Below are 15,114 nucleotides of genomic sequence, written 5' to 3'. Positions count from 1 at the left end.
GTTCCACAAATAAACAAAAAAAGCCCTTGAAATTTTGAATTTGATTGCATTGAATCTGTAGACTATTTTGAAGAAAATTAGCACCTTTATGAGGTTGCATATTCCCAGTCATAACTATGGTGTATTTTTCCATTAATTTGTCTTAAGTTTTTCGATCACATTTTATAAACTATAACCTACATAGGAGTCTTTCATGTCTTTGGTTAGACTTATTCCTAGGTGTTTGATGTTGTTCAAATCTTCTATTGCCCTACTAATTTTTTGTCTGCTTCCCTATCATTACTGAGAGAGGGATGTTATAATAGCCCACTATTATGCTGATTTGTCTGTTACTCCTTGAACTTCTGTCATTTTCTCCCTGTACTTTGAGGAGAGGTTATTAGGTGATTATCGATATAGAATTGTTATATCTTCCTAGTGATAGGATGATAAACTTTTTTATCATGATGAAATTATCTCTAGTAAATGCTTTTTGCCTGAAGTCTGTTTTCTTTAATATAGCTACACTGGCTTCTTTTGGCTGTTTTTACAATATATTTTTTCTGTCCTTTTAATTTTAAACCTTTATGTAATGCTTAAGATGTCTTGTAAGTCTAGAGACTAATTTTTAAAAAGTACAGTCTGATCATTTTTTTCTCTTAGTTGGAATGTTTAATCTATTTCATTTAATGAAAAATTTAAATATATTTGGGTTTGCATTTATTTTCCAAGGACCTTCAATTTGTCTCTTCTGTTATCATTGTTTCTCTTTCTTGCTTTCTTATGGACTGACTTATATTTTTATTTAGCTTGGAAGTTACACTTAAAAATTTTTTGTTTTAATGGTTACTCTAAACTTGAATCCCTGACTCACAAAAGTTTAATATTTAATTAAGACTCATACCCTCTCCCTTGACAATGTAAAGAGCTTAAGACATTAACTCTTTTAAAAACATTTTATTTTAGGGTTGTGGTTTTTTAAAAATTTATTTATTTTTGGTTGTGTTGGGTCTTCATTGCTGGGTGCAGCTTTCTCTAGTTGCAGCGAGTGGGGGCTATTCTTTGTTGAGGTACATGGGCTTCTCATTGCAGTGGTTTCTCTTGTTGCAGAGCCCAGGCTCTAGAGCACACAGGCTTTGGTCATTTTGGAGCACAGGCTCTAGAGTGTGGGCTCAGTAGTTGCAGCACACAGGCTTAGTTGCTCTGTGGCATATGCAATCTTCCCAGATAAGGGATTGAACTTGTGTCCCCTGCATTGGCAGGCAGATTCGTTAACTGTTGAATCACCAGAAAAGTCACATGTTAATTCTTTTTACCTCCTTCTCAGAGTATGTATTTTAATTCTGTGTATATTTGAAACACAACTGAACATTCAGTTCAGTCATTCAGTTGTGTCCAACTCTTTGCAACCCCATGGACTGCAGCACGCCAGGCTTCCCTGTCCAAAACCAACTAACTCCCAGAGCTTGCTCAAACTCATGTCTGTCGAGTCGGTGATGCCATCCAACCATCTCATCCTCTGTTGTCCCCTTCTCCTCCTGCCTTCAATCTTTCCCAGCATCAAGGTCTTTTCAAATGAGTCAACTCTTTGCATGAGGTGGCCAAAGTACTGGAGCTTCAGCTTTAGCATCATTCCTTCCAAAGAAATCCCAGGGCTGATCTTCAGAATGGACTGGTTGGATCTCCTTGCAGTCCAAGGGACTCTCAAGAGTCTTCTCCAACACCACAGTTCAAAAGCATCAATTCTTCGGCGCTCAGCTTTCTTCACAGTCCAACTCTCACATCCATACATGACTACTGGAAAAACCGTAGCCTTGAGTAGACGGACTTTTGTTGGCAAAGTAATGTCTCTGCTTTTGAATATGCTATCTAGGTTGGTCATACCTTTCCTTCCAAGGAGTAAGTTTCCTCCAAATCCTGGTCCTGTAATTCTTCACTATCTTGTTAGTTTACTAACATCTCTAAACAGATGTGTTAAATATTTCAATCAACTGTTTCAGTTGTCTTAAGTATGATGATTGGTCCAAATCACATAGTCTACTATTAGTAGAATGTGAAATCTGGTGGCTCAAACGTAAAGAACCTGCTTGCAATGCAGGAGACACAGGAGACGTGGGTTCGATCTCTGGGTCGGGAAGATCCCCTGGAGGAGGGGATGGCAACACACTCCAGTATTCTTGCCTGGAGAATCCCCTGGACAGAGGAGCCTTGTGGGATACAGTCCATGGGGTTGCAAAGAGTGGGACATGACTGAAGCGACTTAGCATGCACGCATGTGCAAAATCTGTTATTAAGACTTTAATTTCTAATTGTCCTGATTATTTGTGAGTTTCGAGAAAGGCTATTTTGATTTTATCTTCTGTGGCTTGCTTGTTTATGTATTTGCTCATTTTTTTTCTCTTTTAAATTTTATAAATAATGGATGATAATTCTTTGTCAGTTAGATGTGCTGCTAGCATTATCTCCAGGTTTGTGGCTTATCTTTTCTGTTTGCTTATGGCATCTTCTATAGTTTCATTTTTAATTTAAATTAACTCAGCTTTATTGATCCTTTTTTTTCTCATGGTTTGTACATTTGATTGTTAAATGTTCTTGTCCTTTGTTCATATATTGGGATGTTAGTATTTTTAACCACTTTATATAAGTTCATTGTATAATAAATGTATCAACTCTTTATATATCATATTTGCTGCAAAATGTCCTTCCAAGTTTGTGGTCTGCAACTTTTTGATAGAAAAGTTTATATTTTTATGAGATCAAATCTTTTGGTTGCTTTGTGACTTTGCTTTCTTCTTATAAACTTAAAAGTTACTCTCTTCTAGAGTTTTCCTGACTAATTCTGTGTTCTTTTCATTTTCTATCCTTTCATCAAAGAGTTCTTTGTCTAAAACTAGTTTTGGTAGAGGGTGTCTTAATTGTCTTAGCTTTGGAACAGATTACAATCTGGAAGGGTTACTCATCCCTCCTTGATTTTCTTTCCTAGTATTTCCTTTAATTAAAATTAGGAAAAAAACCACTGTTTATTCTGCTAGATGAATAGTCATTTTGTAAAGGTCCAATATTTTTGTTTGGATTAAAAAAATTTTTTTTTGGCCATGCTGAGCACTATGTGGGAACTTTCCTGACCAGGGGTCAAACTCTCACCCTGGAAGTGCAGTATCTTAACCACTGGACCACCAGGGAAGTCCCTGTTTGGATTTTGGTTTGGTGCTGTATTAAACTTCCACATTAATTTGGAAAAAAATTGATGCCATTAAAATACTTAGCTTTTCCATTCAGGAACATTTCTGTTTATTCAAGTCTTTTATATTCTCAGTGCAGCTTTGAGGTCTTTTCATATAAATCCCATGGATTTTGCTGGTTTTTAAAAACTTGTTGCAATGGAGAATGGCATCTGCTTTTACCATGCACATTTTCTAACTTTATTGCTAGTCTATAAGGAGAGCACTGAGTTCTGAGTGATTTTGTACCTGCTCTTTATTAACTTGAACGGCTTGCCAGTTGTTCTCATGGGTATTTCAAGGTACATGATAGTATTATTAGCAAATATGCACAGTTTTGTCTCAACTTTTCCAACTTTGATACTTCTTTGCTCTGTTTTTGGTTGGTGTTTTCAAAGCAATATTAAATAATCATGGCAGGAAGATTATATTTTAGTGTGTGTGCTTAGTATGTGTTGAGTATGCCCCCCTCACTGCATTAAAAAGATAGATATATTGAGATATATTACTGTGGAAAAATACCAGCCTGGCAGAGACACAGTGTTTATAGCATTTGTCTCCAAGTGGCAGAATCTGGCTGAATGTCTCCTTTTTGTTTATCCATATTTTCTAATCATTCTAGGAAGATCATGTGTTATTTAAATAATTTAAAAGATAATTCCAATTGTAATGTCTTTATTGTGTCACTTTTAGGTGGATCATGTTGACTATGAGTTGAAATAGCTATTTATCTGCTGATGACATTTTCTATCTTATTTGTAAGAGTTTTTTATTTGTCTTTAGAAGTGCGGGCTGAATTTTGTGAAATTTTTTTTGGCAACTGTGAAGATGATCATATGATTTTTTTCCCTTTTTTTTTTGTAATTGAGGTCTATTTTATGTTCAGCAGAATGCGCAGATCTTAGGCATTCGGTTTGATGTGTTTGGCATATGCTGATGTAACCACCACCCCAAATGGGAAAAAGAACAGTTCCATCACCCTAGAAAGTTCTAGGGAAAGTCCTGTGGTAAGCTGTTGATTCGTGCGGCTGAGCCTCCACTTCCAGCCTGCGAGTGGGCTTGATTTCCCTGTCTCCAGGCTCAGTTTAACATCTCAAGGGCCTGGTGCCACATGTCACGTCCCAGTAGGCTGTCCCCTCTGGTCACTCATCATACCATCCTGGGGATAGAAGGGAAAACATTCTTTGCCAAGCAGGTGGCCATGGGGAGGGAGAGATAAAGCTGCCTCCTGAGATGTGCAGAGGGAACTGCTGACACTTGGAGCGTTCAGTGATCTAGCCTGAGAATGTGTCTCTGGCCAAACTGTTTCTGGGCACCACTCTCTGAAATGTGAGGATGGGGGAGGACCATGGAGAGATGCCAGTGCGTACACCGCCTTGACCATGAAGTTTCACTGTAGGCCCTGTGGCCTGTGTGCTGTTCCTGGCGAAAATCAGATGCCGCCTTGCCTGGTCCTTTAAGGGGACTTGGTACTCTCAGGGTACTCAAGGTCACTACTCTCTTGAATTCCTGGTCAGTGTCTGCTACCCTGTACCAATGTAGCTGGGTTCTTGTTGCAGATCTGCAGGCTCTGCTGCAACAGGTCATGGAATGATCCCGTGTTGTTTATTCAGCTTATCATCTTACTGTCAACTGGGCAAAATATAGAAGTACATGTTTTTATTCATTTCTACCAGCTTAATATTGTTGCATGTGTCTTCAATGCCCTGAAGTGCAGAAAATGAGCTTAGTAGTAGCATTATGCTTTTGGTTACCTGTACATCTAGGGTATGAAGTCTGCAGAAAGATGATTTGTGTGTGTGTGTGCTAAGTCACTTCAGTCGTGTCCAACTCTTTGCGACCCCATGGACTGCAGCCGGCCAGGCTCCTCTGTCCATGGGATCCTCCAGGCAAGAATACTGGAGTGTGTTGCCATGCCCTCCTCCAGGGGATCTTCTCGACCCAGGGATCGAAACTGTATCTCTTATATCTTCTGCATTGACAGGTAGATTCTTTCCCACTAATGCCACCTGGGAAGCCCTGAATCAAATGACTTGCGGACCCCTGAATCAGAAGGCCAGAGGCTCAAATTTCTTGTCTGGATGTGACCCAGACTCTTCTGTGTGTTTTCCATAGGGTGAGGTTTACCTGACTGAGGTAAATAATTGCTTAATATGTGTCTTCTCAAAGTGAGCAGTTAAAAAAAAAAAAAAAAGGTGAGCCCTGACAGTATATTTAGGCCCGGCTATTTCTAGGGGTGTTGGCACTGGATACATGCAAGTGTGGGTTTCTGAAGCCACCCTGGTTCTGTACTTGGGCAGAGAGCCCTGGCCCAGGAAGACAAGGTGTGAAGTAGGTCATTGAGGCGCACAAGGGGGCGTCTCAGGCCAAAGCCCAGCTCCCAACCCCAAGGGCAGCAGGCTCCCTCCTGAGGCTTTCCACGCAAATGTCAAGCAAGGGACGGCCTTTCCTTGCTGGGCGCCTGTACAGCTTGAATCAGCTTAGTCACCTCTTCCTAGGAGCTGTTGCAGCTTGGATTTTTTTTTTTTCTGTTTAAACCTGAAGCTATTTAAAAACTGCATCCAAAGGCAAGTAGTTGAGTTGCGGGGCCAGGGGCCGCACGCCTCTTGGGGGCAAGGCCAGGCCTTTATGGGAAGGTCTGCAAGGCCTGACCCTCTCCCTCTGATCCTCGGGTGGTTTGTCCTGCAATCTGAGGAGACAACTACCTTTTCGTGTTTTATACATTTTATTCATACATTTCTCCAACTTTGAAATGACAAAAGCCCAATTCTATGGTTTCCCATTACACAGCATCCTACAGGTATGTATATTCTACAAAGAATACTATGGAGTTTCTCTTCCTCCCCTGTCACACAAGAGACAGCTGATTAGGGTTGCGTTGACTTGTCCTGTACCGACAGTGCACCAGCGTTCTGGGTGTTCTGGCAACAGGGCAAAGGGATCAGGGCAGGAGGGCGTGTGCTAAGGCATGTAAATAGATAAACACAGAAAGAAAAGCGGGACATTTACAAAGAATCCGAACCTTTCCGATGCCCTCACCTCCGGGGTGTCGGAGGACACAGACGCTCTTGCACACTAAGGCTTGGCTGTACCCTGCAAATACTTACAATTGGATACGGTGAAATATACAACAACTGTTAACATTGCTCTCTTTTAATCACTGAGACAATACTTCAAAACCTTTTATAAAAAGGCAATTATACATACAGAAAAAAAAAGGAACACGTTGGCAAAACTTTATGCAAAATAACCCCAGAACTGAGTTTGAACGGTGACGTGCCTGCCTGGCAATTAAACATGATGCTATGGTCTCTGCACATGGGTATTGGGATTGTTAGGCCTTTGTGTCAGCTCCTGGGCCTGCTGCCCCCACAGCTTCTCACCCCCTGCACAGGCGCCCTCTGGGGACACAGCAGAGACCAGAAATTGAGTCCCCCAATTCTTGGTTTCTTCAAAATGCAAATAATAGCCAGGGCTGCTCACGGTGGAGAAACCCCTATTTCTACCCCCGAGCAGAACTCCTTCCTTCCAAGAGACTGCACATCCTCTGGGTCCTAAGATGGTCACCCCCAGGGCTTGATAGGTGAGACCACTGGCATGTTCCTTTGGTCACATGTGGGAGAGAAGGGAACACAGATGGGGCAGCGAAGCTCCAATGTTCTACGTGTAAAGAAATAGGGAGTTGTGCTTGGGGCCGGAAATGAGGTCTCCCGTGTGTGGTGCCAAACATCTCTTTTTTCTTTTGCTTGGTCCATTTGCACAGGGTCAAGCGAGTTGATGGTTAGTTGAGGGATGGGGGTAGCTCTGGATTTTCTATATGTCAGTCCACCTTCTGCAGCCCAAGAGAAGCAGAGAGAAGACCAGATAAAAAGGATGTGGACTGGTGGACATAAACTCTTTCTTCCTTTCTCTCACTTCCTGGATGCCTGTTACCCCTAAACTTCACTCACTAAACTAGAAGACCCAAGACTTCCAATAGCTCCAAGTTTAAGGCAAACCGATGAGTGGGTATGGGCAAAGCCAATCAAGCGTTGAGCCTTACAGATGACGTCCTGTAACCAAAGACATCAAGTGGAGAGGAAGACCTTACTTCTAAAGGCATAAGGAGTGGAAAAGTTCTACCAAATGAGACAATTCATGAGGAAAGCTTGTAGCCCTTCTGTAAGCTGCAGTCAGAAGCAAAAGATCTTTCTAAGAAGAGAATTAATAAGAGGTGCAGAACAAGAGAAAGAACACTTGGGGACCTTGGTATCTAAGCCCTTGGAAACAGGATGGAATTAGGAGGCTGTGTTCAGTTCTGGAAAAACAAGCCCCTCCTCCGTCTCCCCCAGCCCCCACCCTGCAACACACACACAAACACACACACTGGTTTGACGATAGGAAATAAGCAGGAGGATGAGAATCCACAGGGGGGTTGTTTGGAATGCTGATTGCAAGATGCCTTCTCTTCTTTCCAAGGAGATAGCCTGGGAGGCATTAAGAATATATTAATCAAGAAATGTTCTTGCTAGCTTTAGCGGTATGTTCTCTTTGCCCTCAAGTGACTGACCTGAAATGAAGAAAAGGACATCAGGGGGAGACAAGAGCGTTTGCTTTGGGTCACCTGTCCTTAAAGGGCAGTGTCCACGCCGGACATTTCCACTGCTCATTGTCCCCAGGGGTGGCTCAACTGATTATACTTTTTCCAGGAATGAACTCAAAGGCTTAATGAGCAGATTAACTACAAGTGATTTAAAAACAAACCAAAAAAACCCCTCTATAATCATGAGATCAAAGTCTTAAAAAATAATCATAGCATGGAGTCCAGGCCCAGTGGGCTGGCCCCATCAGTGGGAGATGGACTGGGCCCTGGAGAAAAAGGAGCATATGCTGGTCCTTTGTGCGGTAAGGGCTTTGCAGCATTTTTGGATACCTCACTGCCAACGGGACGGGTTCAGAAGATGCCTTCTGAATGCAAATTGCCAAGAAGTAGGTCACCCATTTCTGTTCCTTTCTGAGCAAATATTTTAAACCATCTCACCTAACAGGAGATACACTTAATTGCTTTTTAAAAGGCTACCATATTATCTCAACACTGGGATGCTTCCTGAATTAAACTGAGTGACATTTTCCTTTTTAGTGTTAAAATTGAACATGCTGCCTGGGCAAAGTAATTACTGTTTTATGATTAGAAAATCAGGACATTCTTTTTAACAGCTAATTTGACATATTAACCCCTACCCCCCTTTCTTGCTGTAAGGAATAGGACTGGAAAGAGAGCCCTCAGAATATGGCTGAATTGACCAGTGTTAAGATTTAATAATCTAATCATCTGCTCTGTTCTTTGAAAGGAAAAAAATGATTTTGTGGTTGGAATGGAAACAGTAAAGCAGCTTTTGAGCAATTTTCTGATTGCTCAGTGGACAACTGTAATGGAGTGGCAGCAGCAGGGTACTGTAATTACTCTGGATTCAGAAATTTAAGTCTTTTCTGCTAGGTCACAAAGACACTGCTTTAGGATAGTCGTATATCAGCAGAAGGGAACAGATGACCTCTTTGGGAAGTCAGAATGAGTTCTGGGTGCAGGAATTTTGCCACCTGCACAATGGTGAGAATGCCACCAGCCTGTGTGCTTCTCAGCCCTGGGGCCACAGACTACACTGGCATTGTTTTTCTCTTCCTCTGCCTGACCTGCCTTTACCAGCATGGTGGGTGGCTCGATAGGCATCGTCAAGCATCCCCGGAGACCTGGTCTCAGGGGCAAGTGGGCCATGGGGGTTCCTACCAGAGGGAGGGAGCTTCATTTCTCAGCTGTCAGTTGCATTCTTCTTTGTGCTTCATTGGAAAAGAGGTAGTGCGGGCACGCTCACACTGAGAAGAGCCCCACTGTGACCAATACCATCCTGGGAATGACTGGCTGGCCTTGGTGGCGCTTAGATGGCAGTCAGGCCCATCACAGCCCCAAACAGCTCTCGGGGTTTCTCCCTCCATCCAGGGTGTCTCTGGTTTAGTGGTTTGGTCACCCTGAGATGGGACCCCAATGGCAGCAGTTTACTTAGCGGTTTGTAAGCTGTATACTCATCGGGTCACGGACAAAGGACAACATCGGCGGAAAACCCAGCACTGTTCGGTAAGAGTAGGGGGAGGGGAGGGCGACACCCTCAAAAGAGTATACAAAGGCCTTCTCTGTGTGGTCCTCCAAGAGGAGCTGTTCCGCGCAGAACACATCCTGCATGTTGTGCCGAGGCACAGAGCAATGAGGCCATTTCACCTACAAGAAGGAAACTCGATGGTATTTTCTTCAAGGATCTCAGGTTAATAGAACCACTGACACTCGAATGGAAGAACCTGCCACTGACCTCTGGCAAAAAGCAAGAAAACTGCCAGCCTGCCTCACCTGTATTGGAAGAACGTGACCTCACAGAAGGGTGATGGGATGGTTAATGTCTCTGATGCAACAAGGACATGATTCTCCTGTGCCAACGGATATAGCAAGAGGAAGGAGAAACCACATGTTGCCTCCAGCACATGAGTGGCCCTCGGGTGCACTGTGTTCTGGGAGCCAGACGAGGTCCCAGCTGTGCTCTGGCAGAGCATTTTGTTGTCCTGCCAACTGATAGTCATTCCTAGGCCTTCGATGGTTCAATGAGCATCTAAAGGATTATAAAATCTAAAAGGTCATCACCTTGTAAACCTGAACAAATCTATGATGAAATGAAGGACCCAAAGGCATTTAATTATTGAACACATAAAAGGAAGTATATTTAAAAAAAAATTGGTCAAACTGTCCTGTTATCATTTTAAAGGAATTTACAGGGCTGTTATAGATTATTATTCTTTTGGAATAATTCAGTTTATAGCAAATGCCTAAACTGGTTTCTTCATTGCACAGTATATTCTCTTAAAACGGGTGCTTTAAAACAATTACATACATATTAAAAATCCTCATTTCTTTGCTTAATTAAAATGTTAATACTCTCAGACAACACAGATCTGAAATGGTGAAACCAGCAATTCCCCCTCCCACCTTACAACAAATTAAATTGAGACAAAATTACAAACACATTTCACTACATGGTTATTATTAATAAAAATCAGTTTCTTTTGTTTGTTTTTTTTTATAAAGTTGCCCGAAATGCAAGGGATGTGCATAGGTTTACAACTTAGTCATAATAGCATTTTATTCTTATTCCCCTGGGTGTGCCCCGTGAACGGAATGTACTTTGTTGTAGATTACAGATTGTTTTGTCCAACACAGACACACCGACAGCATAAACGCTCGCGACTGTCCACATGCATTAAGAGTCAAGACCCAACTTCAAATCTCTAAAGGTTTACAGGGTGCTTCAAAGAGACAGTATCACATTATCTGGATGTTACATAAAGGACTTAAAAAAAATACTATTCTAAAAAAAAAGAGGAAAAAAAGGCCTTTAAAAATTTATGAGTTTTGTAATCACTAGACTGATTATTTCAAATAAATAAAGGAAAGAAAGATATTCCAATCCATAAAATCAGACTCTAAAAAGAATGTAGTGTTCCAACCCCAGTCAAGGTAACAGAATCATTGTTTATTATTATTAAAATAGATTATAGAAAGCAGCATCTATTTTGTGCAGTTTTTAGGGGCCTTGGAAATAAAAAGCTATGATTTCCAAAAATATAACATTCCAAAGGATTGAATAATACATACATTTAAAGATACATTTTATTAAAGTTTAGGAGAACTGATTAAAAAAGATACTGTCTCTTTAAATTAGTGTGTAATTGTTTTTCTCCTCCTATCTATTTGGACATGACAATAATTATAAATGTAGGTCACACTACAACTAGGTAGTCTCTAGGGACCACGACCTGCTGCCACAAGGCCGATAACAAAGAGGCTTTTCCATGTATGAGGTGGCTCCCAGTTATGCGCCAGATATCTGGGGGAGGGGGGCCTAATAGACCCAGGAGACGGGGACCCACTGTGGGGCTGTGCACACGTGCTCCACGGCTTCCTCCAAATGTCTGATTGTCTCGTCGATTTCATTGTTGATAATTGTGAGATCGAAGTAGTGTGCGTATGTTCTCTGTAAGATGTCAGACTCCTTCTGCAGACGCTGAAGAGATTCATCCTAAATGGTGAGGCGATGGAGGAAGGGGTGGGCGAGGGAGGAGGGAGAAGCAAAGATGAGAGAGAAGTCAACCAAGATGGTTTTCTCGGGCTACATTTCTGTCTGTCCCGGTGTCAGAAACAGTTGAGGCCCGCCCGTGATGGGACACATCTGAGTGTGAGGCCGAGGCCGCTTCGTGACAGAGGAGACGATGGCCCCCAGGATGGCAGGGGCACAGAACATGGCTTACAACCGTGACTGCTCACCATGCAACAGGGCCTCTATGCCAACCTGGATGGACCAGGACACGACACTCCTCAGCAAACACACGACCCTGCTCTGGCTGAACTGTGCCCGTCTGGAGTCAGCTGAGGCTGACTGTTGGAGTCGAGCTGTTCTGTGCTCATCCCCCTGACCCAGGCCTGCCTCATCTCGAACCACTCTCCTGTTTGGCAGAGTGGAGGGGGCTTTGGGGGCGGGGGTGAGGTCAGAGCCCTGCATCCCCTTTCCTTGGTCCTCTGCTCTCGCTTGCACCGAGCCCCAGAGCCCAGCTGTGTTTGCCCCAAGAAGCCCCTGCCTCTGGACAACAAATGAAGTTGAATTTTTCTGCCATGTTCCTGGAATTCAATTACATATATAATGCATTGCCTTCACTCACTAGCAGTGGATATGCCAGAGGCAAAAGCTTTTTGGATGTTACCAGTAATGGATGAAATGAGGCCATATCCCAGATACAAAAGCAACTGACACCCAATGAATCCCTCAAGGTGGTCTGCGTTGGAAATGGCCAAACATCACTGTTTGTAGGTCCTCATATCTCTTATGGAAAAAACTCTGAAGGAGAAGCAGCTACTCAACTCTTTGCTGCAGTAAAGACTTTCCCTAAACTTCTGCCGTGAGCCCCAGAAAGCCTCAGGATGGCAGTTCTTTCCAGATGAGGATCTCTTAAGGGCCACCAAAAAGTCTGCCTCTGCATCTTCATGGCGCAGATCTTGTTCTACTGAGCTTTTAATGGGGAAGTTCAAGTTTGAAACCAGGAATCTCTGTAAGTCAAATTAACTGATTAGGTGGGTGAGCTGTTGGGTGGACTCTGAAATATATATCTATCAATAGATACAATTCAATGCTTGTTTGTTTGATTAGTATCTCTCTCCCCAACTACAGCACAAACTTGCCCTGCTGTACCCAGTACTTGGCATTGTGCCTTATACATAGTAAGTGCTTAATAAACCTTACCAAAAGAGCAAGCACTTGGCTGGTTAATACTGGCTGTGATAGGATGTGAGGAGTGTTAAATTGGAAGTCTACTAGGAAATGGGGGCCCATGATGACAGAGACCCATCTCCGAAAGGTGTGGTGCCATCATTTGGGAGCTGTTGGCACTCACTGCAGGCTTAGGACCCCTCTTCTTTTCCCTGAGGCCCACCTGTTTATAAGAGACTCTTCCTGGGGGAACCTTGGTGTGTGGTGCAACCCTTTGACAAGGGGATTCGAGGTAAGATAGTAACACTCGATCCCATCACAGCACTGCAGTGGGGATGACAGACACCAGACAAGTTGGGAAATGAGTCTTTCAGGGTGTCCTGATAGGGACACTCTGAAACGAGAGTGTCCTAACCTGTTTTGTCATCTACCAGAATTTCAAAGCAGGATGTGGCATGCTTTGAACGTTAGGTATTAACTACTTCAGCGTAGGTAAGACCTCAGTTAATCATTACCTTCTAAGGTCGTATCAACACACTTTCTGCTTGCACTTCAAAAGCATAATATTTTCACTGTGGCTCGACAAAAAACACAACACAAAAGCCCCATTTTAGGAAACATGCATTCACCCAAAGACAAGAGTGCTTCCTACCAGTATGAGAAGGAGCAATTTCTACCATGTCATGCTCTGGGCTAGGGGATTCTATTGGAATATACAGTAGTCCTGGGCTAACATAAAGTCCTGGGCTTTAAGATCCACTAACAGGGCTTATAATTTGTTCAGAAAGCTGGGCTGATGAAAACATTCAAGAAAATTTATGACTGAGAGCATCACATTTTTAATGTAGTTCTCCCCCCCCTTAAAGTTCCTTCTTAACAATCTTTTTTTTTTTTTTCCATTACTATCTCCTGGAGTTTGCTCAAACTCATACCCTCTTAACAATCTTATAAGATGAAGTTATATTTGTCAGTTTCTTTCTCTACAACAGCTTGTTTGCAGGCTTGACTTAACATGAGCAGGGTTTAACTCAGTGAAAACAAAATGCCTTTATTCTAACAGCAAAAGCAAGGATTTGTGGGAATAAAGTGTCTACATTCTAAATCTATGAAAGGAAACAAGGCTGTATTTTATCACCTCCTAGCTGGTACTTACAGGCAATTTTCTGCACCATTTTGGCAGCTATGGAAAATTAGTAAAAGGGCAGGAAAAAAGGCAAAAACAAAAACAAAGCAAAGATGGTAATTCAAGAAAAATACATGGTAACCAAAGGATAAGAGCTAACCACAACATGGAGTTTCAAACATGTTTGTGTATTATATAAGACGGAAAAGTAGACTTTACCAAGGAATACATCTTTTGCAAATGAAACATCAAAAAATGACTGAAAATATGAGTGACATAGAAATCAAGATATTTAATCTTCTTTAAACCTAGATGACTTCCCTGGTGGCTCAGATGGGAAAGAATCTGCCTGCCATGCAGGAGATGTGGGTTTGATCCCTGGGTCGGGAAGATCCCCTGGAAAGGAAATGGCAACCCACTCTAGTATTCTTGCCTGGATATTTAATTTTTTTCCTTAAGGTGAAAATCTCCAAGCTTTGATTTTACTGTCATAGACTTGGGTGAGTCTAGGCCACTGTTAACTAGACAGTGCCAAGAACATTCTGGTGGGTTCTAGACCCTGTGGAAGGGATGGTCTTCAGTATTAACTTTGTAGAGAGTTTCCTCGTATGAATGACCTGACAGCAGCAATATATTTACTGGACATGCCATAACTACCTTCTCATCAGCCTGGCAGTAGCAGGCTATGTGAGCCAGCTTGGTTCTAGATGCTACTGCCGAGCCTCACAGGCACCAACTCCATGGTGGCTGCTGACTTGAGTAGGCCTGAGAGGGGACTGAGCTCATTTCTAGGTTTGGGAGTCTCCAGGGGCCTGGGTAGAGATCCTGCATGGGTTCTGCACTGGAGGCTGCTCAGGGGAGCCTGGGCAGATCAGCCAAGGCAGTGGATGCTTTATGGTTGTCCTCAGGCAAAGCCATCTTTGGCCCCGAGCTCTGTCAGTACAGCTGTGATCAGGAAGGCAGCCTCACAGGGCGGGAGCAGGCCTATGGAGAAGGCTGACTGCACTGGACACTCAAGCTTGAATTTGCCTAATGACTCTGATCTTGGAAAAACCATACTTCTCTATGGGGTGTAATTCTTCCTTCTGAACAAGGACCTTGATCTCTGGAAATCTTAATGGCTGGCATGGGGGACAAAGCAGAGCTTCACTTAGTTGTCTTAATGAGATGGGGCTTTGGCCTTGAATGAGCAACACAAAGGCATCCTTACTCAGGGGATTGCTGAGTAGAGGACAAACTGAGTAATTCTTACCTCATTCAAACCTGGAGTGATAGTTGGTGCAGCAATAAAAACAACAAAAGGAGCAAATTCCGCTGTTCTCAGGACCTTCAGTGCCTGTGTAAACAAAGAAGAAAACTGAGACTTAGAAATAACCGATGCAGTGTTCAAACAAGCCCATAGAAAATGATACAACTGGAAAAGCCCTTGATTCAAATTTTTGGCCAGATATTATTAAATTTACCAACATTATAAATAACTTATATGACTTCTTTTTGTCCAAGGGGTGGACAG

The 15,114-nt window shown here is 42.6% G+C and overlaps 1 protein-coding gene across 9 annotated transcripts in view; it reads right to left on the bottom strand.

The window, feature by feature from the left end:
* Positions 1 to 5,906: 5,906 nt before the first annotated feature.
* The window catches only part of CASK (calcium/calmodulin dependent serine protein kinase), a 392,189-nt gene continuing 382,981 nt past the window's right edge, over positions 5,907 to 15,114 (bottom strand). For 8 of the 9 annotated variants that reach the window (XM_040266154.1, XM_040266155.1, XM_040266156.1 and 5 more), the window contains 2 exons: positions 14,854 to 14,937; positions 5,907 to 11,296 (listed from right to left, as the gene is read on the bottom strand). In XM_040266154.1, the coding sequence (XP_040122088.1) occupies positions 11,120 to 11,296; positions 14,854 to 14,937 (261 nt within the window). In that variant the 3' untranslated portion in view covers positions 5,907 to 11,119. The other variant, XR_005725457.1, reaches the window with a different exon arrangement.

Source organism: Oryx dammah, unplaced genomic scaffold (genome assembly GCF_014754425.2).
Source record: "Oryx dammah isolate SB20612 unplaced genomic scaffold, SCBI_Odam_1.1 HiC_scaffold_23, whole genome shotgun sequence".
NCBI lineage: Eukaryota > Metazoa > Chordata > Mammalia > Artiodactyla > Bovidae > Oryx > Oryx dammah.
The sequence above is the reverse complement of the archived record's forward strand: the minus strand, read 5'-3'. Positions and strand labels throughout refer to the sequence as shown.